General features: G+C 36.1%; 1 protein-coding gene and 1 long non-coding RNA gene across 2 annotated transcripts; both read left to right on the plus strand.

Moving 5' to 3' along the window:
* The first annotated feature begins 8,342 nt into the window (after nt 1–8,342).
* Nucleotides 8,343–9,900, plus strand: LOC110860397 (calmodulin-A). Its single transcript, XM_035860364.1, has 4 exons — nt 8,343–8,447; nt 8,507–8,690; nt 8,985–9,227; nt 9,293–9,900. The coding sequence occupies exons 1-4, from the start codon at nt 8,445–8,447 to the stop codon at nt 9,319–9,321; spliced, it is 459 nt and encodes a 152-aa protein (XP_035716257.1). The 5' UTR covers nt 8,343–8,444; the 3' UTR covers nt 9,322–9,900.
* A 1,371-nt stretch (nt 9,901–11,271) lies between these two features.
* On the plus strand, nt 11,272–11,739 carry LOC118439270. The gene is made up of 2 exons (XR_004837321.1): nt 11,272–11,369; nt 11,436–11,739. It is a non-coding gene; the product is annotated as an uncharacterized LOC118439270 (long non-coding RNA).
* Nucleotides 11,740–14,455: the final 2,716 nt, after the last annotated feature.

A 14,455-nucleotide genomic window follows, 5' to 3' on the forward strand; every position in this document is an offset into this window, starting at 1 on the left:
GACTGATTGATCCTGCTTGTTATAAAGTTTTAAGTATTATAATAATAATGTATAAATATATCTATTGTGGTTAATAATGTTTAATTAATTCAGCCGATGCAGTAAATAAAACAATCATCTCATGATGCATCCATGGAAATGATTCGTGAGTGTATTTTTGGCCAAACTTGTTGGCCTCCTTGTTGACAGGAAAATACTTATAAAAAATCATGAATCGGCGTTGTTCGGTTGTTCAAATTCTTACAATTATTATTGGTCTAGTTAATTTTGTAAGTGAGGAAAATTAAATACATAAATTGTGTTGCTTGGATATAAATATGTGATTTTTTAACAGAGAATCTATAGGTTTAAGAAAAGGTCATTTGTTTCGTCATTTTACGACTAAATAACAGGAAATTTGGTGATTAGAAGGAAAATATAAAGAGATTTAAAGGAGGTTCATATTTTTTTAGTTAAAAAGAAATTAGGAAATATTTATTAAAATTTTCTTAATGAAGATAAGTTAGGTTAAGTAGAATTTAAAAAATCCTGAATTACGCAATATTTTTCTCAAACCTGTAAATTCTGTGGTATAAAAATTATCAAAAATTATCTAACGAACGTGAAAGATATTTTTTCAATACTCGAAATTATAGATTAGTTAAATGCTTTTTTTTAGATCCTTGGTGTACCAATTCTTGCCCATAATTTCCTTGAGAACCATGACTACGGCGAAAATGAATCGAAGGAGGAAATAAATGGCGGTATAATTAATTAAAATTCCCATTCATAATTATTATAATATCAAATACATTTTTAGGTTGGAGTTGGACTGTATTTGACACAGTTAGGCTGATCGTGGTTTTGATTCTTCTCCTACTTTTGACAAGTTCAAGTATCGGCTGCGTTTGGTCTGGATTTGAGACGAAATATCAAGAATTATTGGCAAGAGGGGCGCTAATTCTGCTAAAAATTTCTGCCCTAATCTGCGCAGTGTATTGTCTGGCAATGTTTGTTCTCGGTTATCACTGGATTAATTTGATCCCCTTGTTAGTTTGGGGGTGTGTGTGTCAATTGATATTTTGCGTCTTGATTTGGACCTACGTAAAGGAATTGACAGTAAGAAGAGGGGACAGTGAGTTGACGATCCCGCTGTGAAATATTATTCCTTGAAGAAAGTAAAATTTCGCATATTTGTTGTCCCCTGTAATAAAACATTATTGGATACATTATGGATTACAAGAATAAATTATTGTTTAACAATTTACTCTAAAGCGTGTATGACGTGATAAAGAATTTCATCAAAGAATATTGAAGATTTTTCATGATGGCTACACTGTAAAAAAAGTTTTAATGAATCATTACTGCGCGGAGTGCATATATGACTCTACCGAGATAGTAATGATTCGGTATTAAAACAATACTACATGGTAAAAAAAGTAACACAAATTAGTGTTAAAATTATTACCAAAAAGTGTTATTTTATTACTAAATCTATACCAACATGGTGTAAATTTTTAATTCCGTCACGGTAGAGTCATATATCTACTCCGCTGGTTTTTTATTATTACCAAGTTGCTAAGAGTGTAGAATTGTAATTTTAAGGTTATATACATATTAAAAAATAAGAGAGACATCTTATGTATGTGCACACGCGTAGCAAATAATGTGTCATGAAAAGCGAATAGCAATGAAGGTCTTGGGGGCCGTTCAAGTATTACGTAATCAAAAATTTGGAAAAATATTACTCATGGATATGTTCCCGTCATCATATCTCCCAATGTTAAATTTAACATGGGAAGGGTAAGCCGACCAAAAGGACTGACTTGCTAAGTTGATTACGTAATACTTGAACGGTCCCTTGTGAATGAAACTCGCTTGTCTTGGTTGCATACGGTGTGTATGACGCATTATTCATGCATAAATGGGTAGGTATGCAGTTTTGGAGAATGTGGGTGAGTTCATGCAAGCCATACATTTTAAAAGGAAATAAATAAATAAGAAACTTAAATAAAATTGCTTAATTGTATTCATTTCTTGCCTTATCTTCTATTCGCCGTCAGACATCAAAAATATGATGCAGTAAGACGAAAATCAAAAACCAAATCAAAATATAAATGTTCTTAAGATATTCCATTTTATACTAAACAATAAATAAACACAGAGTAATTTTTATTTGCAAAATTGTAAAGATTTGAAATTTGAATAAATTCCGGTTCATGATTGGATTCACAACCTGAACTAATACACTGAAGAGTCACCACTTAGGATTAGTTTAGTTGCCATGGTTACCACTGGTAACTTATCAGTAACTAACTTTGTTAAATTTTTTGCTAACTTTCGGTTTTTTTTCTGCCAGCTCTTTGATACTATGGTTTGCCTACTAAATCGGCGGACTGTACTAAATTAAATTAATTCGGTAAGGAAACGAACGAATAATTTAATTCTCTTTATGTCGTCGTAAGTAGTAACTAATGTACCCACAATAATTGCAATTCAATAATATGACCAATCGCTTGGAACAAAATGACACGAGTCGAAGATTAGGAATTCGTAACTCGAATTTTTCACTGCTAGGAAAATGTCGATTTTTTTTACATTGCTAGGGAAATTTTTTTTGAGGTTGCTAAGGAATTTCTTTATGTTGCTAAGGAATTTTTTTGACGTTGCTAAGGGAAATTTTTTATGTTGCTAGGGCATTTATTTGACGTTGCTAAGGGAAATTTTTTATGTTGCTAGGGCATTTATTTGACGTTGCTAAGGGAAATTTTTTATGTTGCTAGGGCATTTATTTGACGTTGCTAAGGGAAATCAGAATGCAGGAATGTCACGGAAAATTTCACGGGACGGACTTTTCGAAATTATAATATAAATTGGCAAGACGTCAGTCACCTTCGGAGGAGCATGCTAAACTATGAAGCATCAACTTTCTTTACACATAAAAATCCAGGTAGGAAAGATTTATACATATTTAGCACGCATTTCTGGTCCGCATTTCTGTTTAGTACAACGTCTGTACTAGATCTGCATTGCAGTCACGGCTGGATTGAATTTAAGGTGGGAAAACCTTTATGCGCTGATCTTGTCTGTGTGTGTAACCAATTTCGAAGGGCGAAATTTACTAGCTCTAAGCAGGGCTTATGCATGAACTTATATTGGCAAGGACTGGTAAGTGGAGGATGTGGGAGCGAGACAACATGGGCAGAGATTGTACTACGTGCCTCGTGCCGCGATTTGGTGCCTGTGTCAGTGCTTCTATAGTATTTGGTGCCTGTGTCGGAATACTTGTTGCCTCTGTAGTATTTGGTGCCTTCGATCGAATTTTTTGGGTTAGACAGATTATTTACATATGTGATGGGTTGCAAATAAGTAGCGCATGGATTTTTATCAGGTTTATTTCAATCTTTATGAAAAAAGCAGCATATAAAATTAATAAATTCAATACTTTATAGAATTATTAGTGTTAACTAAAATATAAGTATTATATAATATATATTAACACCAGTTAAAAATCTCAAGAGTTAAAACAAATCAATCCCCATTCTGTGGTCTATTCAATAATTTCAGCAGACGTTTAATTTAAATGAATAACATCGTAGTCTAAAGGGTATAGATTTAATTCCTCACGACTACTGTCATAAATATGCGAAAACTCGTAACTCAAAAACTACTAAAACTTCGAGGTCAGTATTTTATCAGAGATACATTGCCAATGAGCCATTCAGATATTTATGCTAATCATGCCATTAACACATTTAACTTTGGAGGTAAACCAGACCAAGTGTGACACTTCCATATTTCCAGAGAGAGAGAGTGAGAAACTCGGATTCTGGTGACCGTCCACCACCGCCTTTCGACAGGGCCGTATCCGTGTCACCTCGTCTCTCTCTCTGTAAACATCGGATATCACCAAAGTCTCATTTAATTAACCGTACAGGATAAATTAAATCTTGGCTTATCAAACCATGATAAACCTTTAATTTTTGTAATTATTAATTAATTTAAGTTTTTAATTTGGAACAATTTTAACACAAAATTTGATTATCTAAAAAATCGATAAGTGCATTGATAAGCGCCATAGCGTTAGTTTTTGAGTGGAAAACATCATTATAAATTATGATAAGCTTAAGTTGTAAATTTGGGGCGATTTGGATAACGAAATTTGCTTATCTGAAAAATTGATAAGCGCCTAGCGCTAATCTTCAGGTCGATATCGTCATTGTAAATTCAGATAGGCTTAAGTTCTAAACTTGGAGCGAGTTCCAGATTTTGATAATTGAAACTATTATCTCGTCAGTGGCCACACGTTTGCTACGGCTCTTGCCATAAAAGATGACCCCCACAGAAACTTTGACCCCAAAAATCTCATTGCGGCCATTTCTACTCGGACAACAAAAGCTGGAAATATAGATTTTCTGACGTAGAAAAATCTGGCATCAGGTTGTCAGCCTAGAAATGGCCGCAACTATGAGTTTTTTAACGGTTTATGTCGATAAAAAAGCGCGAAATTTCGAATTTTGAAACTTTTGATGCTTCAAAATGTTCGTATTCATGAGGGAATCCAAATGGCAAATGCAAGTTGGGGTCTAATTCTTTTTGTGCTGAGTGTACATTAACTTTCTCATTTTTCCCAATTTTCGAAGGGGGTGTGGTTGCATATAACTCAAAAATAGTCATGCTACACTGATCATCCCACCCAAAGTTAAATTTGGATTTTTTTATATAAATTTCGGTGATATCGATGCGACGTGGGATCTTCTCTTCTGGCCTGGTTTACCTCTTTGCTTATTTCCGTAAATTTGTGTCGGGTTCCAAAAAACCAGCGGGACGAATTTAATTAGCACCCTTTATTTTCTTGATAAGTTATAACGATTAATTGAGACAAAGATATCGAAAACATTTTTTTTGCATGTAAAATCAAAATTATTTCAATTTGTTTCAGTAACAATCACCTTGAACTTGTGTAGGTGTAAGTACATGTGATACATTTCAAAACGGTGCTTAATTGTCACAAACGGGGGTCGAGACACCAAGTCATGCAGCACAAAGCCCTACCTCTGCAAAAGTTTATGACAGCCTTGTCTTCGTATTGGATGGAGTCATCCACCCACAATTGGCATAAAAACATTATATATTCATATCATTTAAAGAATTTATAAATTAAATTAATACAAAGATTCGTAAAAATTTTCACCACTTCAGAGTTACGTACCTACTCTGTTCACATAAAGTGTTACTGGGATAAACAGGAACCGCTTTTTCAATTTTGGGAATTTAAATTTTATTTTTATTTCATTGAAAAGCCAGTTAAATTTTGAACAGAAAACATGTGTCACACTTCAAAATTTATCCCCCCTACGTAGCTAAATTTTTGAACTCGCGAACGCCAAGCACCCGCTGCGGCACGCGCTCCATTCATGCACAAATTGTCGCATTCCGGGGTCAGAAATTTTTTTGTGACCCAGACACTTATATGGGGCTCAGAACATACATTTTCTTCAACTCTAATAAATATTTGGTGTTGAAGTAGATTGAGGTCGGGAAATGCCAAGGTCAAACATGAAGTAAAATGAAGTCAGAAATATGGATCCTAATCCATTTTTTCACGAATTTCGCGCTAATTGTTAGCGTGGAGCCCTGTACAAGTGTCCACAGCTTACCACCCGATATGAATTGGTTGGTGGGGTGTTTCACCTTGGCCAGGACGTTAATAATAAAATTTTTTGCATCTACCCCCACCCCCCACTCGACGAAATTTAAGGTTTTGGATCAATTCCGTCGCTTTCCGCCAAAACTGAGAGTGACTCCGGAGGGTGTGACCTTTTGACCCTCTTTTGCAACTGTCCAATCCTTAATATATTTGCCATAAAACGTTCTATCCTGTTCGTTGAAATACACTTCCATCATGAAGATATTCACATTGGTAAACAGAAAAAAATTTCAGCATTTTTACCGTGCCTGCTTGGGAGGACCTTGCCATTTTTTACACGGACATATTCCTGCGGAATCGTTAACGTGTGGGACTCGGGAATAATTGAAGGCCTTCATCTTGGGGTCATTTTACAGCTTTCTTCCGATTGCTGAGTTTGCAGGTCATCTGTATGACCAAAGTCTTCGGCGCTTGAGTGTGATTTTGTAGTATTCTGGCGCTTGTAGCGTTGGACATTCCAGGAATTTTCTGCGACCTTAGACGATCGGAAATTTTGCATTTATTAATTGCCCCCATCCCTAAGATTATTTTAATAGCTTGGGCGACGACATAGTAGCTGACCATGAAAAGCTACACCACTTTAAAAATTGATATTTTTTTGCTAGGTGTAAAAATAAAAAATGATGGCTGTTCTCTTCTGCTTGCGCTTATATTAATTTTTACGTAGTGGGATCAGGAAAAAGCAGTTGGTACCTAATCATAGATACTGAATCAAGGAACACCATACAACCTATCTTTTAATTTTAGCTTATCGGATTCAAAAATACCGGGCGAGTAACACTTTATGTGAACAGAGTAGGTATTTCATGGATACACCCACATCAAAATAAATAATTGTCCTCTTACTATTTTACTTCCACCATTGCAAAAACTAAATTAAATATTCCGAAATTTTCTAAAACTGGACTTAGCATGTCCGGACAGCTTCTAGTTAACCGGTTCTCCAAAAAATGTGCACTTTTAATTAATTTTATGATGTTTTTAAATGAAAAGTTTATTGATTTGTTGGATGACTTTTTAAGGCAATTCTAACTTGGAGCTGCGGCCGTGTTACTGGGTGGAAGCACATGCACAGTGTGTCTCACAAAAACCAACGAGGCTTTATTGGGACTTACCAGTCCATCCTAGTATATAAGTTCATGGGCTTATGGGACCCCCATTTCCCTCTGTTTGTCTGTCTGAGTTGTGATAACTTTCTTTGAACTTATCCAATCGACTTAAAATGTGTAACCCAATACGGAATAAGCTACACCGGTTATGAAAATTTAAAATGCAGGTTAGAAATGTAATTTTGAAATAGGCGGGGAATTTGATAAATGTGCTCAAATTCTGGTTCGGGCTAAGCAAAGCTGTACTGAGAGATTTTCACGTAGTATTTTCACCAATCGATATAGATAAACGGGCAAAATTGAGGTTGTCGGTGGGCCTGCTTCTTGAAACGGTCATCCGGCAGCCTTGTGAACGGGGTCACGTGGGGTATAAATTAGTAAAGACGAACACAACGTTATGGAGCGTTTCGATCTTGGACGTGGCAATATGTAACGATGCCGACACTTATTTAAGCATGTTTGACGTTGTCATAATTTTGACATGCATACCATGCTTTGTCCCGTATCAGTTTATTGATTCATACACCACTTTGTACATATTTTGATAAAAGGATCTGTCAACAAGGTGTCCAGGGATTTATTATCTTTTGTAGACAAGCCGGATATCTGTAAAGTGCTGCTGCCTTTGATTCTCTCTTCCGCCTTCTGTTACTTTTGTGTCTTTCAAAACAAAACCAACAGGAATGGGCAAAATACAGTATTTTGAAAATACAAGTGTATTTGAAATACAAAATATATATTTCGTATTTTGTACTTAATACAACAATTTTAAGAAGCATTTGAAAAAACAAGTGTATTTGAAATACAAAATACGTATTTTGTATTTAATACAACAATTTTCAAAAGCATTTGAAAATACAAATGTATTTTGAACGATCTTATATATTTTCATTTTGTATAATATACAATATTATTGTATTTTAAGTGTTGGTCAAAGTATTTTTGGGTCAAAATACAAAACACTTTTCTAACATACTTTTAATTTTTTCACTTCTGGAATTGAAAATAACAGCAAATTGATTGTTTTTTACTTGAGTTTATTTAATTGCTGAATTTCCGTTTTGCATGGAATATTTCGGCTCTAATAAAGTACTTATGCAAATTCCTCGTAAAAATAAAAACATTAAAACAAAATATATTGCGGGCCATAAGCTTGGGTACTAATGCTCACCAATTGCAGAGAAACCAAAGAAAGTAAATTTTCTCATTTTATAAATAGTAAATGTTTGAGATGCTCACTTTACTTCAAACGTAAAAGGTTAAGTAAATAAATTTCGAATGTTTTGTTACTACACTTCTGTGTTGTATCAACATGTTTAATTAATGAAGTACGAAAATAGGAAAAGTATTTTTTTATTTTTGGAAGTATTTTGTATTTAATAAAACAATTTTCAAAAATATTTGAAAGTACAAATGTATTTTACCACTTCAAATGTATTTTCATATTGTATTTGGTATTTCCAACGGGTGTATTTTGCCCATCCCTGAAAGCCAAAAAAGTAGAGTCGAGCCGTTGTAGTATTCGTCATTGTTAAATTTACCATTTGCGGACCTACATGAAAATTGGCAGTGGTAAAATAAATTCTTCTCAAATTTACTTGCCAATTCAAGCTAGAAAGTTGTACGCGCCTTAGTCCTTCAAAAAAATGGTAAAGTTAATTTACGTGTTTGAAGTTTTTTTTAAATTTATAGATTTTCGCTTTTCCAGGCTCAAAGTAGTCAGAATCTAAGCGACGAACAAATAGCAGAATTTCAGGAATCATTTGGAATTTTTGACAAAAACGGGGATGGAACAATCAGCACTAAAGAACTTGGGATGGTGATGCGTTCGATGGGAAAGTTTCCAAGTGCCGCAGAGTTGGAGCAGATGATAAGCGAGGTTGATGGAGATGGTGGGTGTCCAAACAATCTTAGAAATTACCAGGGTTGCAAGTGTTTTAAACCACTTTTCACCAGATAGTGGGAAAAATGGGAAAAATACAATTTTTCCCACCCGCTAAAACTGTTAGGAAAACGTAGATTATACTAGATGGCGCCCCTGCAAACCGCTTGGAAATATGCAACACTAGTTTAAGTTTTGAAGTTAAAAGAGCTTATAGTTTAATTAATGTAGTTATGATTTTTGAGCATATTGAATACCGCGGTGAGATGCTAACAGAATAAATTATTTGTCTTTCTAACAACAGGAAGCGGGACGATCGATTTTCAAGAGTTTCTTTCCATGATGGCCCGCAACCAAGGTAGTCGAGACGAGAAAATGGAGGTGCACGAGTCCTTCAGGGTTATTGATAAGAACGGCGATGGGTTCATCACGGTGGGTGAGTTGAGACAAGTGATGGCCAACATTGGGGAGAATGCGAGTTATGAGGAAATTCAGGAGATGATTAAAGTTGCGGATCTGGATGGTGATGGGAAAGTTAATTTCGATGGTGAGCCATTTAAATTAATAAATTAATAAATAAATTAATTAATTTTTGTTCCGGTTTACTTCCAGAATATTTTGCAGTCCTCGGATCAAAATGAAGTTTCTAGAAGCAGAAAATATATTTCGAGGAAATTAGTTAAAAGAGAAATGAATAATGAAAAACAATTTAAGAGTTTGGATAGATTAAGAGAATAGTGCAATTATAAATAAATTTGAGTGGTCTCCTTTGAGTAGCTTCAAACCGTTTGGTAACACCTAAAATGTAGGATTTAAATTAGCGACGATTTAATTTTTTTTATGGTCGGGGGTCACGAGTGGACATGAAAAGTGAAGAGATTTTGGTCCCACCCCATGCCACACCCCCTCAGCTGAGCAAAACGTGTAAATCAGTTTTGAGTTTTTGTAATTTTTAGTGTTTGTGCAAATGGGCTGAAATTTGGCATGGAGGTAGACCAAATAATGCTGCTCATAGGAAATCTTTTGATTTTCGAAATTTTGAAAACTTTTGGAAATATCCAAAATTTCCGAAAAGAAGCGAAAATTTTGTTTTTGAAGGCAAATTTCCAAGAAATTAGTGGTTTATCGATTCTAATGTACTCAGCAGACTTTTGTGGTTCAAATAAATGAAAAAACACAGTTTTCATTTTTTTTCGTTTTTCTGACAGTAAATAAAAAAAGGTTAATGATCTCCTTCTCATGGGATGAAACAATTAATTAGAACAACTAATAGTGAATTAAGCAATCAATAAATTATCCGTTTGTGGTGTGTCGACACTTGTCATTGTGACTTTTTTAGCCCGACCCAAGGGCTTATATTGTCCGTCTGTCTGTGTATCTGTGTTGCAGTAATTCTCTAACGCATTGACCGATTTTTACCAAACGTGGTGGAAATATGCTTATTCGGGGGTGTGACGTGCTGTATAGTTTTTGACTCGAACAAAAAAGGTTTGGACCGGTGGGGGTCATATTAGTGGTTATATTTTTAAAACCTAAGGGAGGGCCCTTTTTAGGTAAATTCGACATGATGGTGCCAATGGAGGTATAAAGTTTATACTATAAACACGGAATTTTAAATTAAAATCGAAAATTCTTCAAATGATGCGACCCTTTTGGGTGTCCCACACCGATTTTTAAATTTTGTTATAGAAAGTTAAAATTTGGCACACCGATCTCTGATCGCTCCTAATTGTAGAATACAAATTCTAGAAACTTTCACCCGGCTAGAGGGCGACCCCCACCGATTTATAAATGTTGTGGGATGGAAGTCTAAAATTTTGAAAAGAGGTTTCCATTTGGTTCTAATGACAAAATGTGATGTTAAATGTGAACAAAATGAAATGAAAGGGACCACTTGTGATGACCCATACTGATTTAAATATTGTTCTGGTAGGCTGATCCACAGTCGAGTAAATATAAATTTATTTCAATGAATTGCCAGTTTATTCGTATAAATTACTCACTATGGTAATTAGCATGAACTAAATTAATTATTTCGGATCAAATAATTAAAAATTGGATGGTAGATTTCTTTGTTTAATATTTGTATTATTTGAAATAATACTGCAAGTTGAGTTGTTATTAGGACAAGGCCAATATATATTTTTGTTCATTCTCTGCCAGAGAATCTCTGTAAATGCTTAATTATAGGAAATATGATATTTTAAATATCTGTATACAGAAAATCCTAATACACGATTATTTAAATTGGCCGCCATTGTGGCACACATTTTGCCCACCCAGTATATCCAGGAGGTTATCTTTCTACTTACTTGTTTATTCGTTCATGTCTCGTATCTAAGCATTTACTCTAATTTTCTAAAAAGTTTAGGGTAAATCTATTTAGTTCAAATACCACCGTTATTTAATTTTTTTAAATTGTTTTAAACCAGTCGTTTAAATCTTACATAACCAAACACTTCCATTTTGGCAAGGTTGTTGCAACATTAAAAGAACAATAACTTTCAAAAGAGAACAATCGTTCAATTGTTCATCTCAAATTTATTTAAGCAATGTGCTCCACGGTCAACTGTTCCACTTTCAATTTCATTCTCCTCTTCTCTCTCCTGTCCAATTTTCAGCTGATTAGCCATGAAGTTCATCGTCTTAGCCATTTTGGTCGTAATTGCTGTGGGGGTGACGAAATCTGGTAAATTAAATAAAGTACAATTTTAACAAAGCTGTTCAAACTAATATCCTTGAAAATTTTGGGCAGAATTTTCCGCCGAATTTTCCGGGGAAGCCTCTGTAGCCTTGGACCATGGTGCTAAGCAAGTACGGGAAAAAAGAGCCCCCCATCGATTTTCCCCCTATGAAGGAAGATACAGTGGAGGATACGTTGGGCGTGGCTGGTACGATATCGACTACGCTAGGATGGGATGATGACGTCAATAGCTCCTCTCTCAACAGAATTAATTAAAATTGATCAATTTCAAGAGATACGCATTATGCATGAACAAGAAGATAATTAGGCAAATCAATCAGCATGGTCATCATTCTAATAAAATATATTTTGTTCATGAGCATGTAGACTATTTTATTAATGTTTTACTGTACAAGTTGTATTCGCAGATTTTGACGTGAGCATACATGCATAATTAAAAAAACTGAGTACGCAGGAGTCGCACAAAAAAGTCTCTAAATTTAAAAAAATCGTTGAAAACTAGAAAAAATAGAGAACCTGCTCCTATCCAGCAGGGGGGTACCCAAAATCGCGGGCACATTCCCTCGTTGCGTGGTTAAGGGAGATCCGCGGGCGCGAAAAGTTAAGGGGGTTGGGGGTGGGGCTGTCCTGACATTGATTCTCTCAACAATCTGCTGAATGAGTGCCAGCCCCTTCTCGCCAAAAACTCCCGTAGTTTTTATAGCAACGTGAACAAAAAAGAGCGGGGGCGGGAGCTTGAGAAGAGAACACGTCACTTTGTTCTCCTCCATTTTAAATACTTTTGTTTCTTGAAAAGCTGACGGCAAGGGTCACCCCCATTTTAATAATTTTCCCCCACTTAGTCTCTGTAGGCTCCAAGTTAGTGCAAGTGTTTTAGTGGGGGGAAATACGCCCGTAGTGATTTTTACGGCGTTTTTCCACCCCCTATCTTCTCAGTGCGGAGCAAGTCGCCCCAACTCCCCTTAGCAACGGTTGTCAAGGACCCCCTTTAACGGGATTTCGCCCTTCGTGCCTACCGGAGGGATTACCCACGACTCAGGTCCTGTAGGGGGAGGTACCTGCGTCCCCAGAAGCTTCGCGGAGTTTAAGCAACCGGTTTCTCTCTTGTTCAGTGATACAATCCAAATGACGATCCGTAACTTTTTTTAATAATATTATCACGAAAACGAATTGTTTCTGTTCCCTTTGGGTGGGACTAATTGGTCTCTCTTCGCGCTCAAGGCCCCTCACAGACCATGTCCACACCTAAAAAAAGTCCCGTTCCTCCTTCGTTGCGGCCGCCGCAGGACGACTCCACTGTTGCGCCTGGCCTCCGCAGCCGACCCCGTAAATCGATTATCGAACCCCCTCTTTCTCTCGTCGGGTTAGGCGGTGAGGAGCCCTCATGGAGTGGAGTCCCCCCTCCGTCTCACACACGTAGCGCAGGGTCCCCCATCCATGCCGGTCATCGGTCTCCCCCACATCTCCCGGAAAAAGACAGGATTTTGCGTCCATATTTACGCAGGACACCCAAAATTGGTCGATGGATGCAGGACAATTTTTTGTCGACCACTCTTCCCGGTTCCCCCAATTTCCCAGTTGGATGGGAAATATGTCCAGAAAGTGGGAACTGGGAAACGCTGGCAACATCAAATAAATATGAAAAAAATGATAAAAAGATTTCCCTGCAGAAACCAACTGTCATATTAACCTTTTAAGGTGGAAGGAGGTCAATTATTTGTATTACCAAAAAAATACTTCCGTCGAGCGGGAGGACAAGAATAGTGCTTCATGAATTTGTAAATTAATACATTTAGTTACTAAATTGGGATATTCCCTAGAAAATGGATTAAGTACCTGGAAAATTGGAAATTTATGGACCTTAGGGGATTGTAAAATTCCTAGGGATCGGGGAACCCTAATAGCAATTAAGAAAATTTTCTTGAAATTGATTAGGGTCAAATTCTGGTGAACTTTTGGCCGTACGTAAGTGTCAGTCGTGTCAGTCTGACCATCCGTCTAATCATAAAATATAACTGACTTACTTGAAATTTGGGACCCGGTTGTGGCTCAGGTCGAATTAGGGATTTTGTAGTCTGGGCAGTGTGTGGGGCATCATAACCTTTGCCCTGTCTGGAATATAGCTTTCATACTTTCCAACAACAGTGTAACATTTGTGTGGGTTCATGGTGCGAGGTAAGCTCGAAATTGAAGTTGGAGAGGCTTATTTAGACTAGAAAACTAAAGTTTTTATTTCTACTCCTGAACTTTTAATGAGAATTGTGAACATAAGAAGTGCTTCTACGTATTATGTACATAAGTTGTATGTATTTAGGAAATATCGAAAAAAATAGAAAATTGTTATATTTAAATGCTCATAAAGCAGTAATTTTACATCTTTCCGAGATATTGAATTCATTAAGGCAATTTTGTGCTTCACAAAATTTCACAAAATTTCTTTGTCAATATCCTTTGTATAAAACGATTTAATTTTTTGCAACTTTTGGTTTTAGTTTTCAATTTAGGGCAATGATTAGGACAACTCAACACTTGCGTATGAATAAAATCAGATTCTTATGCCTTTTAGAGTGTTTTAAAGTCAAATTGAACCAAATTTGTCATGTTATGCATTTTTGTGAATTTAATGCACTTTTAGGCAATTTCATGCATGGTGCATGCATATTAATATTATGCCCCTAAAAAGAAACACTGGGCAGATCATCAGCGTACCCATTCAAACAGGGTTCTGGCATTGAGGTCCTGTTATTGTTATAAATTGCTTTTAGTTATAAGTACCTCATAATCCACTTATCAGTCAGCAGGACTGGCAGTAGTTTAGTAGAGTAAATTTCAAACTAACTTCGTGCCAGGACCACCGGAAATAGCTTAGGAGGGGAACTTCAGAACATGCCACTCTCAGAATCCAATGCCCTTTGGATATGTTGTAGTACCCCATGAGTGTACCAAAACCCTGAAACGGTTTGATGCCATGACCCCATTTGCGCCCACCACACCCACTCAAAGGTGCAAAAAAAAAACGAAAAATGCCCTGTTTTGGTTCATTAGAAAATTCGCCAAAAATCCTATTTTGA

Source organism: Folsomia candida, unplaced genomic scaffold, assembly GCF_002217175.1.
Source record: "Folsomia candida strain VU population unplaced genomic scaffold, ASM221717v1 Fcan01_Sc032, whole genome shotgun sequence".
Classification (NCBI taxonomy): Eukaryota; Metazoa; Arthropoda; class Collembola; order Entomobryomorpha; family Isotomidae; genus Folsomia; species Folsomia candida.

Coding starts and splice junctions, on each gene's coding strand:
- LOC110860397 (XM_035860364.1), top strand. Junction 8,691..8,984: donor AAGCGAGGTTGATGGAGATG/GTGGGTGTCCAA, acceptor TTCTAACAACAG/GAAGCGGGACGATCGATTTT. Junction 9,228..9,292: donor TGGGAAAGTTAATTTCGATG/GTGAGCCATTTA, acceptor GTTTACTTCCAG/AATATTTTGCAGTCCTCGGA.